The sequence below is a fragment of the Cynocephalus volans genome, chromosome 11, assembly GCF_027409185.1.
Source record: "Cynocephalus volans isolate mCynVol1 chromosome 11, mCynVol1.pri, whole genome shotgun sequence".
In the NCBI taxonomy this organism is placed as follows: domain Eukaryota; kingdom Metazoa; phylum Chordata; class Mammalia; order Dermoptera; family Cynocephalidae; genus Cynocephalus; species Cynocephalus volans.
Genome location: NC_084470.1, coordinates 123100264 through 123122174, shown reverse-complemented (window position 1 = coordinate 123122174; position 21911 = coordinate 123100264). Strand labels below are relative to the sequence as shown.

Here is a 21911-nt window from a genome sequence, read left to right as displayed (position 1 = left end):
ATTAATATATTATTATTGTTGTTTTATAGTCAATGTTAGTTTAAATTTATCCACTTTTGCTCACCATTCCTTTTTGCATCTCATCCCTTCCTTCTGTAATCATTTTTCTTCTTGAAGTTAACTCCTTTAGAATTTCTTTAGTGGGACCCTACTGATGATGATAAATACTCTCAATTTTTATCTAAAAATGGCAGATATGAGGATCCAAACCCTTGATCTTGGTGTCACAAGGCTGTGCTCTAACCAGCTGAGCTAACCAGCCAGCCCTCGTTCTTGAATAATAGTTTAGTTGGCTATCCAATTCTAAGTTGGCAGTCCCCCCCCCCCCCCCCGCCACACTCAGTATTTTAAAGATAATGCCTGGTCATCCTCAATTTAACTAAAACATGTCTCTATGTAGATTTGTTTTTATTTTTGCTTGGAATTTACTGTGACTTTTAAATCTATAGAATCATGCCTTTCTGGTTAGTATTCTGAAATGTCCAAGTTGTGTTGCATTCTAAGCATTCTTTTTTTTTTTTTTTTTTTTTTCATATACCGTCAGCCACATTCTAAGGATTCAAAACTAAATAAATAAAGGAAGCAAATTGGGGGAAAGGTGGGTTGCCCAGTGCCTCCTTTCTGTAGGGGAGAAGGCCTTCCTAAATCTCTCTGCTATGAGTTGTTACAATACCATCTACAGGCCACTTCTGAGACAAAACAGACACTGTGGGAACCAAGAAGAGAAGCAGAAGTGGAAATAAGGTTTCTCATACTCCCAGGAAGAAGCTAAGGCTGAAAGAATAAACGTCTTAACTCCAAGGATATGGATAACCAATATCCTTATAGCCAAAGACAACATCCTCTTTCTCTAGCAATATTTAGCTGGAAAGATCAGGCTAGGTGTGTGTCTTCCTCATGCTCCCATAACATCCTTTCCTGCCAGATCATAGCTCAGCCCAGGGAATTGTCATGAGCTATTTTCCTAAGTGTATGCTAAAATGTAAGCTAGCCTGTGAGCACCACAAGGACAAGGACTGAGCCAGACTTACTCAAATTGTATTTCTAGCACCTAGCCTAACGGCTGGTATAGAGTATATACTCAACAAAAATTTATTGCATCAGAGAGCAAATAAATTCAAGCTAGATGTATTGAATGTCTAATGGGTACCAAGCAACTGTGCTCAATGCTATAGAAAAGCAGTTTTCCAAGGATTTTGGAGTTTAAAAAAAGAAAATAGACATTTAACTTGTATGGATTTTTTAAAAAATATCTACCATAAAATTTCATAAAATAAAATATATTTCAACTCTATAAAACTAGGAAGGACATATAGGATACTATTTCCTTTTACGGGGGCTGGCTGCTTAGTGCAGTTGGTTAGAGCGTGGTGTTATAACACCAAAGTCAAGGTTTGGATCTCCAAACCTGCCAGCTGCCAAAAAAAAAATCTCATTTCACGGCCGGCCCGTGGCTCACTCTGGAGAGTGTGGTGCTGATAACACCAAGGCTGCGGGTTCGGATCCTATATAGGGATGGCTGGTTGGCTCACTTGGGAGAGCATGATGCTGACAACACCAAGTCAAAGGTTAAGATCCCCTTACCGGTAATCTTTTTTAAAAAATAAAAATCTCATTTCAGGATGGCCGGTTAGCTCAGTTGGTTAGAGCGCAGCCTAATAACACCAAGGTTATGGGTTCGGATTCCCAGCTGCCCCCCAAAAATCTCATTTCCTAGTTGATCGGTAAAAACATCACCATTGATTGGCTCCTATTCATAGAAGGGCCATTGCAACCACAGAAGAGAAACAAAGCATAAAGTAGCGATGTCGCTAGCTCATTAAGCTGTACAATACAGTAAGGGAAATAAAAGTGTCACACGATGAACAACCCAGCGTTAAATTGCGCGGTGCTGATTCCTTGCCCTTTGGCGCAAGAACGGATAAGTGTGCCTGGAGTCGCTGGGGAGTGAACCTTGATCCGGTGTGGAATTCCGTGCGGTTGTGCAGGGGTTTGCTGTTTACGAAGTGTGTTAGACACATTACCTGATTGAGTTCTCAAAATTACCTCAGGAGAGATATTATGACTCCTATTTCACAGGTGCAGAAAGAGGCTCAGAAAGATTCACATTTCTTGGGCGATTTGCCCAAGGTGACACACACAGTCTATTTTTCTTTTTCTTTTCCTTTTTTTTTTTAAAAAAATTATTTTATTATTATCTTTTTCACACCATCTTCATAATTGGCCGAGCTTAGAGCGTGAGACCTCCAACTCAAACCCTTCCAATCCAGGACTGAGTCCACCGCATCCCGCTGCCTCCCTGGAAGATGAGGAAACAGGAAACGTCAGCAGGGAAAGACGTCCTACCGGGATTACTGTGACATCTCAGTAGGATAAATTTGGGCAAACGTGGACCAAATGATCCCACCGTCCTCTTTTGTCCAAAGTCCTGAGGTACCTGTATAAAGCTAGAAAGAGAGGGGAAATGCAGAGCAAGGGAGCGTGCGTGTGGTCCCGCCCAGATATTCGGAGAGGGCGTGGCCCGGCCGGAATCCGGGGGGCGTGGCCCGCGCGGCGGGGCGTGGCCTGCGGCGGCGAGGCGCTACGCGCTCTGGGCGTGGCTTCCCGCGAGCGCCGGCCGACCGGGCCGGGTTTCCCCGCGTGTCTGCAACGGCGCGGCGAGACCATGGCGAGCGGCGGGCCTACGACCCGCGGCGGCGCTGTTCGGCGGCCGTTGCACTCCGCGCAGGCCGTGGACGTGGCCTCGGCCTCCAGTTTCCGGGCCTTCGAGATCCTGCACTTGCACCTGGACCTGCGGGCCGAGTTCGGGCCGCCGGGGCCGGGCCCGGGAAGCCGGGGGCTGAGCGGCACCGCGCTCCTGGAGCTGCGCTGCCTGGTGCCCGAGGGTGCCACAGAGCTGCGGCTCGACTCGCACCCGTGCCTCGAGGTGACGGCGGCGGCGCTGCGGCGAGAGCGGCCCGGCCCGGAGGAGCATCCCGCGGAGCCCGTGCCCTTCCACACGCGGCCCTTCTCGCACTACGGCCAGGTCCTGTGCGTGGCCTTCCCGCAGCCCTGCCGTGCTGCCGAGCGCTTCCAGGTGCTGCTCACCTACCGCGTCGGGGAGGGACCCGGGGTGAGTGCGCCCCAGGACCCACCCCTGGCCACAGGCCTCCTGCCCGCCCTGCTGGTCTCAGCCGCTCAGGACCGGCACCTAACCCAGCCTCCGAGGAGCGAGAGGGAGAGATCTCGACGGCCTTACCCTGGAGGGGGACCCCCGAGCTCCCCTGGTGCCGCCTCGGATTCCCCCTTCAGCTCCACCCACCCCCTCCTCGGGGCTGCCCTGGTTTCCCTCTTCTGGGCCGTTACGCTGTAGCCACTGTGCTGTGCCCCATCTGTCCTCCCATCCTTACTGCACCTCCTCCCTTGCCTTCGTCCCGGCTGGCCTAGATCACTCGCGTTCCTTCCCTCTCGTACACCACCACATCTAGTATCTTAAGTGGCTTTCTGGATGACGAACTGTTCACACGTTGAACTTGAGGCCGTCACGGGACTTTGGGCCTAGGTTCCCTATAGTCAGCTACTTCTGCTTTGTGGCAGCCTGGACAATGCTGCTTAATTGGCTGGAGGCTGACTCAGTCCTTTGTTCCGTGTGCCCTTCTAGTTCCACAGACTAAAACAACTCTGAGGCCCAGATAATTGTTTTCTTCCTGTGAAGTCCCAGATTTGATTAACAAAAGAATCTGAGTAAAAGTGAGAACTGGAATTGGGGCCTTCTAGGCTTTATAATAATTAGCCTTCTCACTGGCAGTTGACTCTTAAATCTCAAATCTGGGGAGGAGGCGAATATTAGAAGTAAGAGGATGGAAGGTTACTGTGGCCTACATCTGTGAGAGCCAAAACAATCCTTCATGGGAGGTCCTTAGGCTGTGGCTGCTAATTATTTTTCATGTAGGGTGGGTTACGAGTTTCACAATAAAATGCTTGCCCACAATTGAAATTTGCTTATTTGGCTAGCAGTTCCCCTTTACTCTTAAAACTAGCTCAAAGAGCAGTTCTGCTTCCATCTTTCACCACTGGGGGAATAAATGAACCTTGAGATATAACTTTAGAAAATGAAAGTCCAAAGTATATGATGCAAACTAACCCCCAAGGCAAAGGAAAACCCCAGTGCTCTGTAGGAAAGCAACATTTGTAAATGTGTTTGGTTGTTCTGTTATATTCTGGTCCGGTTTTTTGGCAGGAACTAGAATTTAAACAAGATGACTAGAAAAAGTAAGCCCTCCTTGAATTTGCCTACGAAAAGTGGCACTTCAAGTTAAACATCAAAACTGAATAGCTTCCATTTAAGAATTAAAGGCAGAGGTCTGTGCTGTATGAAGAGCTGTCCTTTGCACTTTGAGGGTCTTCAATTGTGGCACTTGTAGTTATTCCTTCCTGTCTTCTCATTGCCATCATTCTAATAAGGGTTCTGACCTTTATGACCAAAGGTAGCACCCTGTCCCCGACTTCAGACTCTGTATGGAGTACTACTGCCAGGCTCCTTCATTCTATTTTCTTCATGTCATTAAAAAAAAAAAAAAAAAAGATGAGTAAGGAATTTTGTGGAGGGATGATGGCCGGTATTTATTAACATGTGCCAGGTACTGGTCTAAATGCTTGACAAAGTTAAGTGAGTTGTCTTTATTTTTGTGGCTGGCCAGTGTGAGGATTCGAACCCTTGACCTTGGTGTTATCAGCAACACACTCTAACCAAGTGAGCTAACTGGCCAGCCTGAGTTGGCTTTATATAAGTGCCTAATATGGTACCTGGTACGTAGTGAGTATACGTGTTAGCACTTACTGCCAGCTTGTTCTTTTCTTTAATTAATAGACTTTATTTTTTACTTATTAGCATATTCATTCTTACAAATCGTGATATTTCTTTATGCCCTTTGCCTGATCTGTCACTTCCCAAGACTTTATTTTTCAAAAAAACCAGATTAACAGAAAAATTCAGTAGATAGTACAGAGAATTCCCATATACCCCCTCTATACACATAAACTAATGCTATTAGTTTCCCCTAATATAGCATTTTACATTAGTATGATGCATTCATTACAGTTAATGAATCAATACTGATATTGTTATTAACTGAAGTTCAATTTTTCCAGATTTCCTTAGTTTTTACTTACTGTCTTTCCCTGCTCCAGGATCCCATCCAGAATACCCCATTATATTTAACTATTGTGTGGTCTTAAGCTCTGGGGACTGTGACAGTTTCTCAAATTTTCCTTGTTTTTGATGACCTTGACAGTTTTTTTTTTGTTTGTTTTTGTTTTTGATTTTTTGTCTTTTTCGTGACCAGCACTCAGCCAGTGAGTGCACGGGCCATTCCTATATAGATCCGAACCCGCGGTGGGAGCGTCGCTGTGTTCCCAGCGCCGCACTTTCCCGAGTGCGCCACAGGGTCGGCCCGACAGTTTTGAATAGTGTTGGTCAGCTATGTTGTAAGGTGCCTCTCTCTTGCAATTTGTCTGATGTTTTTATCATGATTAGACTGGGCTTATGGGGTTTTGAGTGGAAGCTCCCAGAGGTACAGTGCCATTTTCATCACATCATATTGAGTGTACATAGTATCAACATGATTTCTGACTGTCAGTGTTGACTGCAGTCACCTGGCTGAAGTAGGTTTGTCAGATTCCTGCACTGGGAAGTTATTCTTTTTCTCTTCCCTCCCCTTCCCATACTGTACTGTGCTCTTTGGAAGGAAATTAATTAAATTTTTCACATACACAAGAACTCAAGCAAAGAAAAACCCAGCATCCCAATGGGGTTTCCTTATGCCTCTTAAAAATAGGTCTCAAGTATCTGTGTATTCACTGCCCTTCATTGTACCTGCCCAGGCGTGCCTCCCATCACTCTGTGTCCAAAGTCTCCCACCCATTACCAGAGCCTGCATCCATGTATGCCTGTGCTCATGTTGCTGTTCATCTCCTTGAGCATGTTTTCTCCCTTCCTTTCCAATCACAGAAATCCTGCTCACCTTTGAAGGCCCAGCCACAACGTTTTGCTTCACCTATGAAACCTTCCCAGGATGATCTAATCCTTTTCAAAGTTTTAAATGGTGTTTGGCGCTGACATACCTCCCCTCTCCCTAGCTACATCTGTGTTGTAAGGGAGCTCCTTTTAGCAGTAGGCAAAAATTGGGTTTGTTATAATCATTTAGATTTGCCGTTGGTTTAAGGGCTGACAGAAAACGAATTAAGAATTGTGGGGCTGGCCAGTTAGCTCAGTTGGTTAGGGTGTGGTGCTGATAGCACCAAGGTCACAGGTTCGGATCCCCATACTGGCCAGCCACCAAAAAAAAAAGATTGTATAGCCAAATATATTTCTCCTGAAAGACAAATTTTAGGAATGGAGAAAACATATTAATCACTGACTCCCAATTAGGTTCTGCTTTTCTGTCTTATCATAAGTCCGAGTGTAGTTGCTTCCGTATTTGTTTGCTTAATGAGAAACTACCACAGTGAGAAGGACACAGGAGAAGGACAGAATGACAGTGTCAGAGGCCAGGTCTGGGATTCCTGAGATGACCCATGGGATACAGTGAGGAAGGGACCTTTTATGGTGGCTCTGCCCTGTGATGTGGACATCATACCTTGGCATGGATTCCAGGATGGATTAGATACACAATAGGAGAGAACTTCCCAGTCTCTTAGAAGAGACTTGGATTAGATACACAATAGGAGAGAACTTTCTAAACTGGCTGGCAGAAAGATCGCCAGCCAGCTCCTTTTCTCTGGCCAGGCTGAGCTCATGTAGGAGATGCCAGTTCTGCAATGTTCTTTTGTTCCCTTAGGTTTGTTGGTTGGCTCCTGAGCAGACAGCAGGAAAGAAGAAGCCCTTTGTCTACACCCAGGGTCAGGCTGTCCTAAACCGGGCCTTCTTCCCTTGCTTCGACACTCCTGCAGTGAAATGCACTTATTCAGCTCTTATTGAGGTAAGTGATTAAGGTTATATACACTTGCCTTTGGGATTAAGAATATAATTCCATATCTATCAAGTCACATTTTAGTTGATAAACTATCATATCCATCCAGTGGTACCTCTGAAAAATTCTTTACTTTTAAACCCTTCCACCTACAGAAATTTTATGTAGTCTTCTAAATCCCATCAGTTTAGCACAGGTTTAGTTTCTTGAAACTTTTGTGTTTTCCAAGATGGACTCCAGGTCATTATTGTCACCAGGCAGGTTACCTGTTCTTTAAACTAATCAAAAGGAGACTCTCTCCAGGTAAAATCTCCTAAGCTTTCTCTCTTGTCAGGTTCCAGATGGCTTCACAGCTGTGATGAGTGCTAGCACCTGGGAGAAGAGAGGTCCAAATAAGTTCTTCTTCGAGATGTGTCAGCCCATCCCCTCCTACCTGATAGCTCTGGCCATCGGAGATCTGGTTTCAGCCGAAGTTGGACCCAGGTAGGAGACAAAGACCCCCATGGGTAGGGCTGGACTGGCATCAGAGGGGAGAACTCTGAACAGTGGACCTGCTGGGTGGTTCTTGGGGCAGTCCTGAATCCTGTGTCTGAGTCTGGAGACTTTCTGCAGCAGAGAAGCATGTGGCATGAACACAGCTGGAGGATTTCCTCTACCCTCCTTTCTCCCTTCCCCGCACCCCCCCGTACCTCCCCGCTTCTAATCTGCTACCTGGAATGAGGTTATCAGTCCTGCTAGCAGTGGCTGTTGTACTGAGGTGTTGTAGAGTGATGTTGGAGCTTAGGCAGCAGCTTTAGAAAAGTGATCTTTATTAGTATCTTTAAGTTCTAAATGCTCTTCTATCAACTATATTCACCTTTTTGTCTTTGTACCAAACCTCCCCATTTTCTCCAGGAGTATACTTCTGGAAATATACAACTTTGACCTCACTGCTTCTTTCTAGAGAGAGTAGACTTTCCTTTCTGTCTCCTGTAGATGCATGAACCTAAACCTACGGTAACTTGATCCTCCATGAAGTTAGATGGATTTAATGATGATAAAAAATGATATTGTAAGATTTCCTGAGAAAAGGAATTTAACCAGTAGTATAGGTTTTTCCTGGCAATCATATTATCTGCAATTAGAGCTTAATCCTGATGTGAGGGGACCAGAGGTGGCACAGTACAGCTGTGACCCTCCTCCTGGCTCTGTTGCTATTCTTTATCTCTGGCCCTGCTCTCAGTTCCCGGAGGCAGTGGTGTCCCTGACAAGATTCATTACAAGCCTCAGATTTCATAACTGGGTGCAGTAGCACTGCTAGTATCATGAACCTTAGTTCCTGGGTATCAGATGGAATAATAGATGGGATTCTGTTGGTATCTGCTTCCAGTACACACTCTCAACACAGTACCAGTCTCGAAAGACAAGATGTCCTCCTCTCACGAAGGGCTTTCTTCCTAAATAGGCAGGGTAATAGATAATCACGGGAATGTCATGTTTGCAGTAGACAGGAAAGTAGGTAAGTAAAGGAATGTCATTTCAGAGAATTTGCTAAGGTCCTATTAACATGAGTATAAACTATTAATGGGAAATGGGAGAACAATAGATTTTAAACATACTGGATACTGATGATTTTTCTGAACACTCTATAATAAAATAACAACATAGTATATCAAACTAAGTGACAGAATCCATTTAACTGTTGATGATGACTTATTCCTTCCCCTATGAGATGGATAGTCCTTGCCTCATGGGTCACATTGTAGGGTCTTATAGGCGTATGTTAAATGGGAGGGTCTTCTGGCAAAGTATGCCACCTATCCCAGTCCTCATTCTACAAGAGGAAAATTCTAGGCAGAAGAGAGTTCTGGATATATCCCAGTAGGCCCTTTTATGTGTAATCTCTTCTTATCCTTACACAGACTCAGTGAGGGTGATTATTGTCTCTGTTTTCTCGATGAGCAAACTGAGGCTCTAGTGGAATGGCTCATGCAAGGTCACGTAGTTGGCAAAACTGGAATGAAAATTCAGGTGTTTCTATTGTCCATCTAGTGCTCTTTGCACCATACTACTGGTGACGAGATTGCAGCTTGATTGAGAGCATCCTAATTTATTTTGACAGAAATGTGTGTACTGGTGGAAGTATCTTGGATAACCCCTGTCTAGCCTGACTTAAACCTTCCAGTGGTAACAATCTGAAATACATTAGGGTGAAGGACTTTATTAACGATGATATTCAAGCTGGTGATGGAACAGTTGACTAAGTTGAAACTTTGACTCCTGTGTTATGGTCTTTTTCTCAGCCTGGTGTTTGTCACATCATCTGTGGTGACTTTTCATGTTCATGTGGATGTCCCATCCAACACATAGGGTTGAGGGTGGCTTCAAAGTTTCTTGCCCTCCTACTCAGGGAGGCTTTGCTCCACTCAGCCACCCACATTCGTGGCCACACTCTCAGTCCAGGGCCTAGACATAGTTGTTATTGTGAACTGTACCATATCAGAAATGGTGAACACCTTGGCCTTGTTTCTTCTCTGACTCTACCCTGCTCACCTTCCATCCCTTTGGTGGCCTCACTCCCACTTTATCTGCTCCTTGAGCTCATGGCGCCCTCCCTTCCTTCAAGCCACTCATTTCTTCCTGGGCAGTCAGCCTCTTCTGGCCAGATGTCTCTCCCTGGCCCAGGTGTGTGGTTGATCATCTCTTAGAAACACTTCCAGCCCTCTCGCTTGCTGCTTGCTGCTATAACATCCCAGCCCTGGGTCCTACAATTCCCTTTCTCTACTTCTATACCTAGGTGTTTGAGAGGTGGAGAAAATAATGAAACTCTGCAAAGTGATACTACCACACATTTCTGGTTTCTTCGGAAAAAGTTAGAATTAAAGGAAAGTTGAAATAGACATTTGTGTCGTTTTCAAGATAAATATAACAAATGTGCAATCCTTAGCTACAGGTGTGCTTTCAAGATTGCTCAACAGTCCTTTTATTTATCTTTCCATCTCACTTCCCTTAAGCTATTCTACGACTTTACTGTTTTCTTTGTTTGCTGTCCAAACCCCATACCGTCACTCTAAGCAGATGATCTTATCTCCTACTTTATTGAAAATATTTAATACATCAGATGAGATTATGTCCACTTCCTGTCCTTCAGTTAAAAAGTTGTCTTCATCTGCTTTCATCTTCCAGACTCTGGTGAGGGGTCCTTCCTTCTGTTTAAAGCCAGACCTCTTCCTCTGAGCTGTTGATGCAGTCCGTCCCGTATCCTCTGGGGTTCTACTTCATCAGTTACTCCTCTCTTCTAATCCACAGCCACCTCCTCTCAACTCAATCTCTAAACATGCTTCAGCGTCTTGTAGGTCTAAAACAAAGCACAAAACAAACTCAAAACCAAAAATCTTCTTGATTGCATATTCCCTTCTAGCATACTACCCTCTCCTTCCCTTTGTAGCCAAGTTACGTAAGTAACATACATACTTACTGGCTCCGCTTCTTGGCACACATGCCACCCCGACTCCCAGCACCATTTATTGCTTCGACCCATTGGAATCCAGCCCCCACCATCATGCTGTGGAAACTGTAGTAAGAGAGGCCATGTGCCTCTATGTGGACAACTCATTGGATGCTTTTTAGTCCTTGTCTTGGTGTTCTGCTCTTTTTCATCTGTCCCTGCTCTGGTTTCCATAACACTACCCTATCCTGGTTCTAGGGCCTTCTGGTTAGTCCTTTCTGGTCTCCTTTCTGGACTCTTCTATACCCAGCTTCTGCGTGTTGGTGTTCCCCAGGGTTCTGTCCTTGACCCGTTCTTCTCTCCTATGTGCTTTTCTTAGGGAAGCTCACCTAAAAATTCACACTTGTAGTTTAATGTATTTTCTGTGTATGGCAGCCAGAGTGATCTTTAAAAACTAAATCTGATAATGTCACTTGTTGCCTTAGAATGCTCCCATGACTGTGAAGGTCTAGTTCTGTAATGTGACATTTAAGGCCCTTTGTGACCTGACCCTCTTGCGCTTCTCATGCCCTATCTCACCACTGTGCCTCCCCCTCCCCCATCTGACACTGAATTCTTTAGTAATCCCAGACTCTTGGCGCTTCCTCATGTGCATGTGCAGTTTTCTGCTGCTGAGCCTTTGCTTTTGATACTTTGGAAGCCCCTGATACTGGTTTCCTTGTACCTTTTTCCCCTGCTAGAGTAGTTGCCGAACTTCTACAAAGACAGAGAGGAAGCCTTCCCTCATCCTGGCCTCGAACCATCCACCTTTGCCATCTCTCTCTCATCCAGGGTGTCCCTGTGGGAGAGCAGTTCCATGCAGCATCCAAGGGCTCTTGGCCACGGCACAGGCTCTGGCTACAGGAGCCCTGAATTCTGATGTCAGCTCATCCTTGACTTCAGGGAATGGGCTTTGGTTAGTCACTTCCCCTCTCAGCCCTGGCTTGCCGTTAGACTGGCTCTCGCTGGTTATTTTTGTTTCCTCCCTTCCACCTTTACTTCCTCTGCTTTTCATTATGAAAATTTCACATATACAGAAAGTTGAAAGGATGATGCACTGGACACCTATACATTCATCCATTTTGTCATATTAGTTTTACTTAGAGTGGATTTGTTTTTGTTTTTGCTAGATCATTTAAAAGCAAGTAAGTCAGCGTACCTCTCTGAAGAATAAAGACATTCTCCATTAGAACCGTAATATCATTATTGCACCTAAGACAATTAATTATTTTCTATTAACATTAATAGGTTTATCTTTTAAGGTTTCTTTCGATTCCAGAGATTCTATTATTAAAATCCTTTCTTCATCTCTCTCCTATACGTAGGGAGAAGGAACATAACATGTGCTGTAGAAGCCACTGTGTGAAGGTCTTTTTTATGCTGTCTTATTTAACCTTCACCACTGATTTTATAGATGAAGAAACTGAGACTCAGACAGGTTAGGTCACTTTTGCAAGATGGCATTCGTGTGAAGCCATACCTTATAGCGTTGTGGGTTTAGACCCTGTAGTCTAGAGGAGGCAGCTGCCCCTCCACGAGGCTGTCTTGGGTTCTCATTTCTCAGGAGTGGTGAGCAGTCTGTAGGTCTGTGCAGGTGATCCGATCTGCATCTCTTGTCTCTGTGGCTGACCACATTATCACATTGATTTGTCTCAAATACGGGACTGAGGCCAGTTTTCTTTTTTTTTTTAATTAAAAAAAATTTTCTTTTTAATTTTTAAGTTTTTTTGATGGCTGCCCAGTACAGGGATCCAAACTCTTGACACTGGTGTTACAACACTGCGCTCTAACCAACTGAGACAGCCAGCCAGCTTGAGGCCAGTTTGTACAGGTACTTTCAAGATTGGGTCACCACGGTGGTCTCTAAACTCCACTCTGCTTTCTCTGTGCTCTTGTCTTTAGGAGCCGGGTGTGGGCTGAGCCCTGCCTGATTGAGGCTGCCAAGCAGGAGTACGATGGAGTGATAGAAGAATTTTTGGCAACAGGAGAGAGACTTTTCGGACCCTATCTTTGGGGAAGGTGCGGTATCATGTTGACTCTAGTGTCTCTTGTTAAACGAGTTCCTGGTTTCCACTCTCCCTTCTGGTGCTGCTTCTCTTCCTTCTGTCTCCTTAGAGCAAAGTTTCCCTGATCCCAGGAGTGAAGGAGAGGAGGAAGAGAAGAGGAAGGGATGAGCTGGGCTCCTCACTTGCTGAGGAAGGGACCCTGGCAGAGAGGGTTCTTAAGGTGATAAAAATGTGGCTTGCAGTTGCCAAGTTTCAGTCAGAGAAACACTGTCAGGGGCCCTTGTTGAACTGTCTTTCTTCATTGCTAAGGTTACCCCACACTCTGTGTTTTCCTTCAGCATCTTCAAAGTTTAGGCTCCTTAGATAAAAGGCTCCACTTTTGTCTTAGACAAAAGACTCTGAGTTGGCCTCCAATGAGCTTAGTAAGATAGAGCTGATAATTTGCTCACACCCTGCTTGGAAGGAGTAGAGGGAAACAGAAGGACCTGGAGAGCTACTCCTGACAGGGCAAGCACCACCTGGAAAAGGGATGTCCCAGCAAGTAAGGGAGCTACTTGGGAGAAGGACTGAGGAGCCCAGCTTCATTGTCAGCACTGGGCCCGAGATCACACGCTGCCTGCTGAGTGGCTGCATCTCCTAGTGCTTGGAAGTAGGCTGGGAAAGCCATTGCTCAGGGAAGTGAGGCAGGGTCTGCTCTGGGGAGCCGGGGCTTCTCTGCGACCTCCTGATTTCTCGACAGGTATGACTTGCTCTTCATGCCACCATCCTTTCCATTTGGAGGAATGGAGAACCCTTGTCTGACCTTTGTCACCCCCTGCCTGCTAGCAGGAGACCGCTCCTTGGCTGATGTCATCATCCATGAGATCTCCCACAGTTGGTTTGGGAACCTGGTCACCAATGCCACCTGGGGTGAATTCTGGCTCAATGAAGGCTTCACCATGTATGCCCAGAGGAGGATCTCCACCGTCCTCTTTGGTGAGGTGCCCATCCCTCTCCTAAGGACCGTGCCTCCCATTCCATACCCCGTGAGGCCATTGTGATCTCCTTGGGGTTTCGGGATACAGGTGGGCATGAAAGGAGAGATAGTAGTGCAGAAAGCTCAGGTGAAAGTCCATGGAGGGCTACATTTAGACAAAAGTTTTTTTTTTTTTTTCTCTTAAAGATGACCGGTAAGGGGATCTTAACCCTTGACTTGGTGTTGTCAGCACCACGCTCACCCAATGAGCTAACCAGCCATCCCTATATGGGACCCAAACCCATGTCCTTGGTGTTATCAGCACCACACTCTCCTGAGTGAGCCATGGGCTGGCCCGACAAAAGTTGTTGTTAAGTAATTCCCACTTTACTGCATGCCACTGGAATCAGTAGGGATGTAGTTTATGCTGACTGAACTATAGGTGAACTAACAGTGAAAGTAGCCCCTTACCAAAGCTGAAGCTACACATGGTCTCTGTTCTCCCTAGAGCCAGACATAACCCCTGGGAGAGAGTTGCCTGGGGTTCTTCACCCAGCTGGTTAATGTATAAATGAATTATAAAATCATCATTATCATTACCTTCTATTGAATACCTCTATGCTAGCTTTGTCCTAGGCACCTTATAAAAAATACATTATTGAACAATTTCACAGTAGCCCTATGAAACAGATATTATTATTTCCACTTTATATATGAGTTCACTCCAGGGCCGAGCCCGTGGCGCACTTGGTAGAGTGCTGCGCTGGCAGCGCGGCGACGCTCCTGCCGCGGGTTCGGATCCTATATAGGAATGACCGGTGCACTCACTGGCTGAGTGCGGGTCACAAAAACACGACAAAAAAAAAAAAAAAAAAAAAATATATGAGTTCACTCCAATTCAGAAAGTTTAAAGAAATTCCTTATGTGCCCAAACCACTTAGCAGATGGGGGCAGAACCTCAAATTGAGTGCAGGTTGCTTTTGTCTACACTGTCTTATTAATGAGAACCCACTGTGTAGCAGATGCTTTTGAAGATAAAAAAATTATTTATTTTTATTATTTTCTTTGATCAAGTTCTACTTGGCATACAAGAAAAAGCACAAAAAGGAAGAGAAAATGTATCTGTAATCTCACTGTTCAGAGATAATCAATGTATATTCTTTCAAATATTTTTCTGTGTATGTGAATTATCAAACTGTACATGGTTTTACAGCTGGCTTTTTTAAAAAAAATTAATGAAGTCAAACATTTCTCCAACTCATTAAATTTTCTTCTATAGCTTCATATCATGGATGTTTCATAATTTATTCAATCTCTAGTTGTTAGAGTTGTTTCCAATTTTCCATTGAAATATTTTGACACATCTTTATGTATAAATGTTAATGTATATCTCAGATAATTTCAATAAGGATAAATTCTTAGAAACATAATTTCTGGGTCTGAACATTTTAAAGGCATTTCAATCCATATTGTTCATTGCCTCCCAGACAGTTTATATAAACTTATATTTAGGGTATGTAGAGCAAGAGCCTGTTTGTGAATGTCTTAATCAGCCACTAAGAATCCTGCAAGCAAATATTATCCCATTGTGCAAATGAAGAAACTGAGGCAAAGAGAGGTTAATTAACTTGCTTGGAGTCAAAACATCCAGTAAGTGGCAGAGCTGGCTGGTTCAAAAACCTAGTCCCCATGCCCTCCACTATTCTCTCAATCATTATCTTTAAGCCAGAAGGAGACTTAGAGACCCTGAAAATATTTGGGGGTGACAGTTTCTTTTGTCTGACAGGAACAGTCAGGTGAAAATATTCTAAGTTTTCATAGAAGATCAAATTGTTATCTAAAAATACGTTGATGGGGAAAGGCAGCAGTCAGAGAAAAGGTGTGATTCCCCCAGTCCTCATTTATGGGAGAGACAGCCTAAGCTAACCACATCCTCTGTAGCCCAGAGCAACAGGGAGCTAGGGACTGAGTCAGGTTCTGTCAGTGACCCTGTTTACCATCAAGTCCCCAGAGGGTAATGGTATTTTCAGGTATCTGCCATTGTTCTTGAGGCCTCTAGGGGGCAGCACAGCATCTTCTGTCTTGGATGTGGTGACAAACTCTTTCTTAGGGATTATGGTTTGTTTTTGTCCCAGGGGCTGCTTATACCTGCTTGGAGGCTGCAACTGGGCGGGCTCTGCTGCGGCAGCACATGGACATCACTGGAGAGGAAAACCCACTCAACAAGCTCCGAGTGAAGATTGAACCAGGTCCAGGAGGCTCTTCTGTCTGATACCCCCACCCCTAAACTGAGTTTGGAGGCCTAAGTTAGTTCGAGCTTGATGTCGATCAGTGCACAGTTAGAATATTTTCTTTGGGAGGGAGGGGCCTTCCAGAGCTCTTCGTATCCTGACTGATCCCAGGATAGGAGTTCTGTCCAGTTCTATGCAATTCTTAATAACTTTACCATTGTTTTGCATTTGTACAGGTTTGTATCATTTACAAGGCTCTTTCCCATTTCTTTTTTATCAAGTCAGACCTGCCTGTGGGTACTGTAGAGTAAGTGTTAGCCATATTTTATGGGAGATGGGACTGAGTGCCAAGTGACTTGTCCAAGGTCATGTACCTAATCAGGGCATGACTGGAACTCAGATCCACATCCTCTCTTCAAGTTCAAAGCTTTTTACTCTCTAACAATTTTCTTTAGTTCCAAGTGTGACTAATCTAAAACCTTTTAGTGCAGTTGAAGCTCACATTCCTTAATGCCATTGACTGTGAAAATGAACCTCTTGTAGATTGATAATTAGTTTTAGTCTAGAACAATTGTAAAACAGCACATTCTGGGAAGGGAGGTTGAGTATTTAGGTGGTGACCAGTAGGGCTGTAAAAGACTCAGCCCGGTGCTCAGTTCTAAGAGTTGATGGAACCTACCTGAGCAATGCGTGTCCTGGGAACAAGGAAAAATGTCAGTTCCTCTGCAAGGCTGGTTTCTTTGTCCTCTTATTAGGTCCATAGTTAATGGTCCTCCAAGATCTCATTTGAAGTGCCTTGGGAGAGGCCAAGATGGATCTGGAAAACTCCTTGGCCTTGCTGTCCCTGGGGAAGCTGAATTCTGATTTCTTCCATAGTTAATCTTTGAAACTGGAGCTAGAGAAGAACAATGAGGGTGATAGGTTAACAAGTGCTCAAATCTTGTCTGCTTTCTCCTCTGCCAGGTGTTGACCCAGATGACACCTACAATGAGACCCCTTACGAGAAAGGTTTCTGCTTTGTCTCATACCTGGCCCACTTGGTGGGTGATCAGGATCAGTTTGACAATTTTCTCAAGGTATAGTCAACTCTCAAATGAGGGGAGAAGGAAGAGGAGCAGATAAAGCAGCTGGGCCAGAGTGCAAGGGTAGAGGCAGGGGGCGAAAGAGGTAAGGGGTTGGAGGAGGGCCCAAGACATACAGGCAGTCTGCCCCCCAGGGGATCCAGAGGAACTGAAAGCATTTCCTTCCCTTCTCACAGGCCTATGTTGATGAATTTAAATTCCAAAGCATCTTAGCCGATGACTTTCTGGAATTCTACTTGGACTATTTCCCTGAGCTGAAGAAAAGGAAAGTGGATTCCATTCCAGGTAAGCAGAGGAACTGGCTCATGGGCTTTTAGGAGACAGCAGAGAATTATATCCAATTTACATTTGGAAAGACTAAGGTGGGGTGGGAAAGCACTGAACCAAAGTCATCTAGTAAGTAGCACATTGGGGAGGAAACCCAGGATCCCAGGCCTTACTCCATGAAGATGACTTCTCTTCATTACTCCTGCCTCATTTTCTCCTATTTTGTTTCCTTACTCTGCTCTTTCTCCTCTTGTTCTCCTCACACTTGGACACACATAATCAGACCCTTAACTCTGCCCAGTGAGTTGCTGCCGCTGCTGCTCAAAATAAAACCCACAGGGCAGTGATAGTGGCAGCAGCCTTTGCCTTAATGTCCTAGAGTTGCCTCATGTGGCCTTCTGAGTGAAGGAAAATTCCAGTGGCCGCCCTGGTTTCAGCTGGGGAAGTACTGCTTCCTAAGAGAGAGTGGAAAATGTCCTGTCCTGGATGAGACAGTGCATTAGATGTACCCCACTTCATGCTGTGAGCTCTGAGTCACTCTGTCATTGGTTTGGTAAAGTCAGCTTCTTCTGACAGCTGGCATTGGCTTAGCGCCTACTCTTTGGATGGAGGCCTGCATTTCAAGGTCATGAGCCTCTGTAGCTAACGATGGTTAATAATTACTGAGTGCTTAGTATGCACCAGGTTGTACACTAAGCTTTTACGTGTATTTGCTCATTTCATCCTCACAACTGTCAACTAAGGTAGGGCCTGTCACTCCCATTTCTCAGATAAAACAGGCGCAAAGAGGTGAAGTAACATGCTGTGGCCTTGCAGCTGGTTAATGGCAGAGCTGGGACAGGAATCCAGGCAGCCCTGGTCCTAGAGCCCCGGTGCTTAAGCATGGTGCTATTCTGGTGATCAGGAGGAGAGTGTGAATTTGAATGCAGCTAGAAGAGCATCCATTGACTTGGCTCTGACAAGAATGTTAATTTGGAGCAAAAAACACTTTCACAGTAGAAACAGGTGCAGTCCAGTCTTACTCTGACAATCTCTAGATGTCACTATAACTGGGACCCTGCTGGAGCAAGCAGCTGTGTGGGAAAACTGTTAACTCCTGGAGGAAGAGTTAGGGATAGAGGGAGGCTGGAGCCCGTGGTCTCTGAGAATTGCTTGGGCAAGTTAACTATGACCCAGCTGGAGAATTCTAACAGTATTTTTTCTCCTCCCAAACAGGTTTTGAGTTTGATCGATGGCTCAATACCCCTGGCTGGCCCCCCTACCTCCCTGATCTCTCCCCGGGGGACTCACTCATGAAGCCTGCTGAAGAGCTGGCCCAGCTGTGGGTGACTGAAGAGCTGGACATGAAGGCCATTGAGGCCGTGGCCATCTCTGCTTGGAAGACCTACCAGCTGGTCTACTTCCTAGATAAGATCCTCCAAAAATCCCCTCTCCCTCCTGGTAAGACAAAGTGGATTACTTCTGCGGTGTGCAAATCAAGGCTCCTTGTGTGCAGAGCATTATATCAGGCCAGAAGGGGACTCAGCTTTTTGAGTCTCCTTGCCCCTTAGTGACTGCCAGATGTGTCAGGGAGGCCGGCACTTCACAGGAAACACGTCATCAGAGGATATAGGTTGTACATACAAGTGCCATGGGAACAAAACAGTAGAGTCCGGCATTCCTCAAGTCCTCAGGTTCTGCAGGCAACTCCTGTAAGCTCTTTGCATCTATTAAGTCATTTAATCTGTGAAGCAGGTACCATGATTATAGTCCCTGGGTAACAGAGTATGAACTTGAGGAACAAGTAGGTCACATAGTCAATAAATGGTAACAGATGGTCCAGCTGGGATTTGAACCACCATCCGAAGCTCTTAACTACTAATGTTTTGTTGCTGCTCAATCAGAAATAACATTCACCAAGAGGTCAAAAAAGTTGAAGCCAAGGTGACTTTAGCAGGTTAGTGGTAGAAGAAAAAGTAGGGCGGGATATTTTAGGGGAATGTGTGTGCTTTAACCCAGGAAGGAAAATAAGAGAGTTATAAGAAAAGAGCAGAAAGTCTGTAATAACATTAAGGGACGTTTGGTAGAAGAAGCCTTAGAAATTAAGGTAAATGTGAGAATAGAGCATGGATTGAACAGCGTAAATGGTAAATAGGTTGGTGAGGGAACCTCCTTGAAGTCTATTCCCGGTGCTTTCAGAGGGCCTGAGGGCAGATGTCCAAGCGTCCCTGAGAGTGGGGCTTCCCAGCTCCCTCTGCTGGTCATTAACAATCCATTTCTTTGTCTTTTCCAGGGAACGTGAAAAAACTTGGAGAGACATACCCAAATATCTCAAATGCCCGGAATGCAGAGCTACGGCTACGATGGGGCCAAATCGTCCTTAAGAACGACCTCCAGGGGGATTTCTGGAAAGTGAAGGAATTCCTGCAGAGCCAGGTGGGCGACCCCACCTACTGTCCCCCACAAGCTTGCTGTGGACCACTCAGCCACAAGTAGTGCTGAGGACAGAGCCTCCGCAGGAACCTCCTCTGTCTGAGAAACTGGAGGGAGGGGTCCGTGACTTCCTGGAGGACCCTGCTAATCAGTCCTGCCCTGGGGAAGAGGAAGCCTACAGCTAGGGGAGCTTTTTGCAGATCAGCTGGTAAGGCCTGGGGGAAAACAACTGGCTGGAGCTAACCCAAAACTGAGAAGGAAGGTAATGTGGGGGTAGGTCTTGGGGAAAATGCAAGAGGGAAAGGGGCCAAAGGATGAGCAAGTTGAGCAAAGGATAAGATCGTAGGTCCCTGCTCCCAGGGAAGCCCCGTGACTTGGGAGCAGTTCAGATACCAGCTCCTACATCACCCTGTGAGAGCTGTCCTGCTGGAGGAGGGCCCAGGGGCTCTTAGGATGAACTGAGCCTCATCAGATTGCAGAGCAGGGAGGGGACTGGCCTGGACACAAAGCAGTGCTCAGATTCCCTATCTGTGTGCTGTGGGAGCTACGTGCCTGTGTGGAGGTATTCAGAGTCCTCTGAGGGCTTCTCCAAGCCTCTGGATTTTAGGAACTTGTGATGTGGCTGACTTACATTTATGTGAATTTGACTTGTAGATATGGCCCTGAACTTTATGTGCTACAGCCTTTGATATCTGTTGTTAATTTGGTAGTAACCACCTACAGCTTTACAAAAGTCTGGAGTCTCATTGTGTCAACCCATCTCATTTGTTTTGGTGAGTGTAGACGTCCCTATGTTACCGTGGATTGGAATACATGTTGAGAGCTATCTCTGTGGACCTTTGGCTCCCCAAGAAGATGTCAGAATGGGAGCACTTCTGACTGGGAGGCTCTTCCTTCCAGCACTGACGTCCACATCATTTGGCACCTGGCCGTGACTGCCGCCGGGGGCAGGGGGGCAGGGCAGAGCCACTGAGCCTGTTGCTGAGGCCATGGGTATGTGTGTTTCTTGCAGGGGAAGCAGAAGTACACCCTTCCGCTGTACCACGCAATGATGAGGGGCAGTGAGGCGGCCCAGACCCTCGCCAAGGAGACCTTTGCGTCCACCGCCTCCCACCTCCACAGCAATGTTGTCAACCATGTCCAGCAGATCGTGGAGCCCAAGGGCAGTTAGAGGCCCACATGTATGGCCTCTGCCTCTTCAGACCTTGCTGGCTTTCACAATAATTGTTCCCAAATTTTAGTTCTTCAGTCAACTTCCTGAAATTTATATCCTCGAAGGATAATCTGTTCTCTGGGCTTAGGGATCTGTGACTCTTGGGCCGCTGCTCTGGTCTCAGGCCCACTGAGTCCTGAGACCAGAGAACCTCCCACAGCTCTCCCGTGTACGGGCTGTTGGCGTTGGTAGAGCCAGGCAGCCATCTCCATCCTCCCCATGTAGGTCTTGCGGAGAAGCGGAGAGGATCTTTCTTTTCCTTTCTTCTCTTTTCTTCCAGTACTATGCAAAGGGCTGGCATTCTGGTCACTCTTTTTCAGGTTTAATCCTTATTTTAATAAATGTTTTTAAGCAAAAAGGAGAAGTTGGAGTTATGGATAAGTTGAGTGACTGTTAAATTTCTTCTACCAGGGGTCTCCTCTGTGTCTGAGTGTTCAGAGAATATCACTGGGAGAGACCAGAGGATGACAGTGTTTCCTTGTCCTTAAGGAACCGCCAGGCAGAAGGAGGTGGGGGTCCCATACATGCATATGAAAAAGTATGTGGCAATATGCCAGCATGGTTGTGGCTGGGGAAATGTACATATAAATAACATTCCAGGTCTCTGTGAAGGCAGCTAAACCGTCTGTCTGCAGCATCATTACCATTATCTTTTCCATCACTAAGAAAAAGTGTGTTTTAGTGTTCTTTCTCTACTCTTTCTTTCTATCCTTGGGATTTTGCCAGGGCTGACCTGCCTTTGCTCCTGCATAACTATTTAGTGGTGTGGTAATCAGAGTCTGTTCAGAACTTGGCCCAGGATTGTAAGCGCTACTGTAGGCACTGGCATTTTGATAGCAAACTGCTTCCATAGCTCTTTCAGGACTGTTCCAGGCAATATGTTATAGGAAAGGACTGCTTGGTGTATAGCTTATCGGCTCTGAGACCAGTAGCTATCTTTCCTCATTCTATACAAAAACCTGTAGCACTGGCGAGCCCAGTAATAATGAAGGATCATTAGAAAAAAAAGCTGCAAACCCTTCCTCTCAGAGCTGTTCCTCGACTACACTAATTTTGGAGTCCTTGCATTTCATGTCTTGGGGCATATCGTGAGTTGTATAGCCTGCCTTGCTCACCACCTGTGCTACTGCATGTGCCTGTCTTTTCATAGGCAGAAGCTGAGGCTGTGCCACTGTCTGGGCAGCTCTGTGGGGAAGGTCAGTGGGCTGTTCTTGCCATCACAGGGTATTGGGAAGGCCCTGGCCTCCTGCTCCATAGCTCCTCTGACCACCATCCTGGAACCTTCTTCCTACCCCCATCCCCGTCCCTGCAAGGCACTGACCTCAAATC

The 21911-nt window shown here is 45.8% G+C and overlaps 1 protein-coding gene and 1 long non-coding RNA gene across 2 annotated transcripts; one reads left to right on the top strand and one right to left on the bottom strand.

Annotated features, from left to right (window-relative positions):
- The first annotated feature begins 2621 nt into the window (after positions 1–2621).
- Positions 2622–21189, top strand: RNPEP (arginyl aminopeptidase). Its single transcript, XM_063113908.1, has 11 exons — positions 2622–3112; positions 6819–6959; positions 7285–7433; positions 12319–12435; positions 13162–13397; positions 15513–15626; positions 16572–16684; positions 16867–16975; positions 18173–18397; positions 19230–19372; positions 20382–21189. The coding sequence occupies exons 1-11, from the start codon at positions 2666–2668 to the stop codon at positions 20538–20540; spliced, it is 1953 nt and encodes a 650-aa protein (XP_062969978.1). The 5' UTR covers positions 2622–2665; the 3' UTR covers positions 20541–21189.
- LOC134390481 (uncharacterized) lies at positions 10011–17256 on the bottom strand. The gene is made up of 3 exons (XR_010024871.1): positions 17131–17256; positions 16288–16503; positions 10011–10287 (listed from the first exon to the last, which is right to left on the bottom strand). It is a non-coding gene; the product is annotated as an uncharacterized LOC134390481 (long non-coding RNA).
- Positions 21190–21911: the final 722 nt, after the last annotated feature.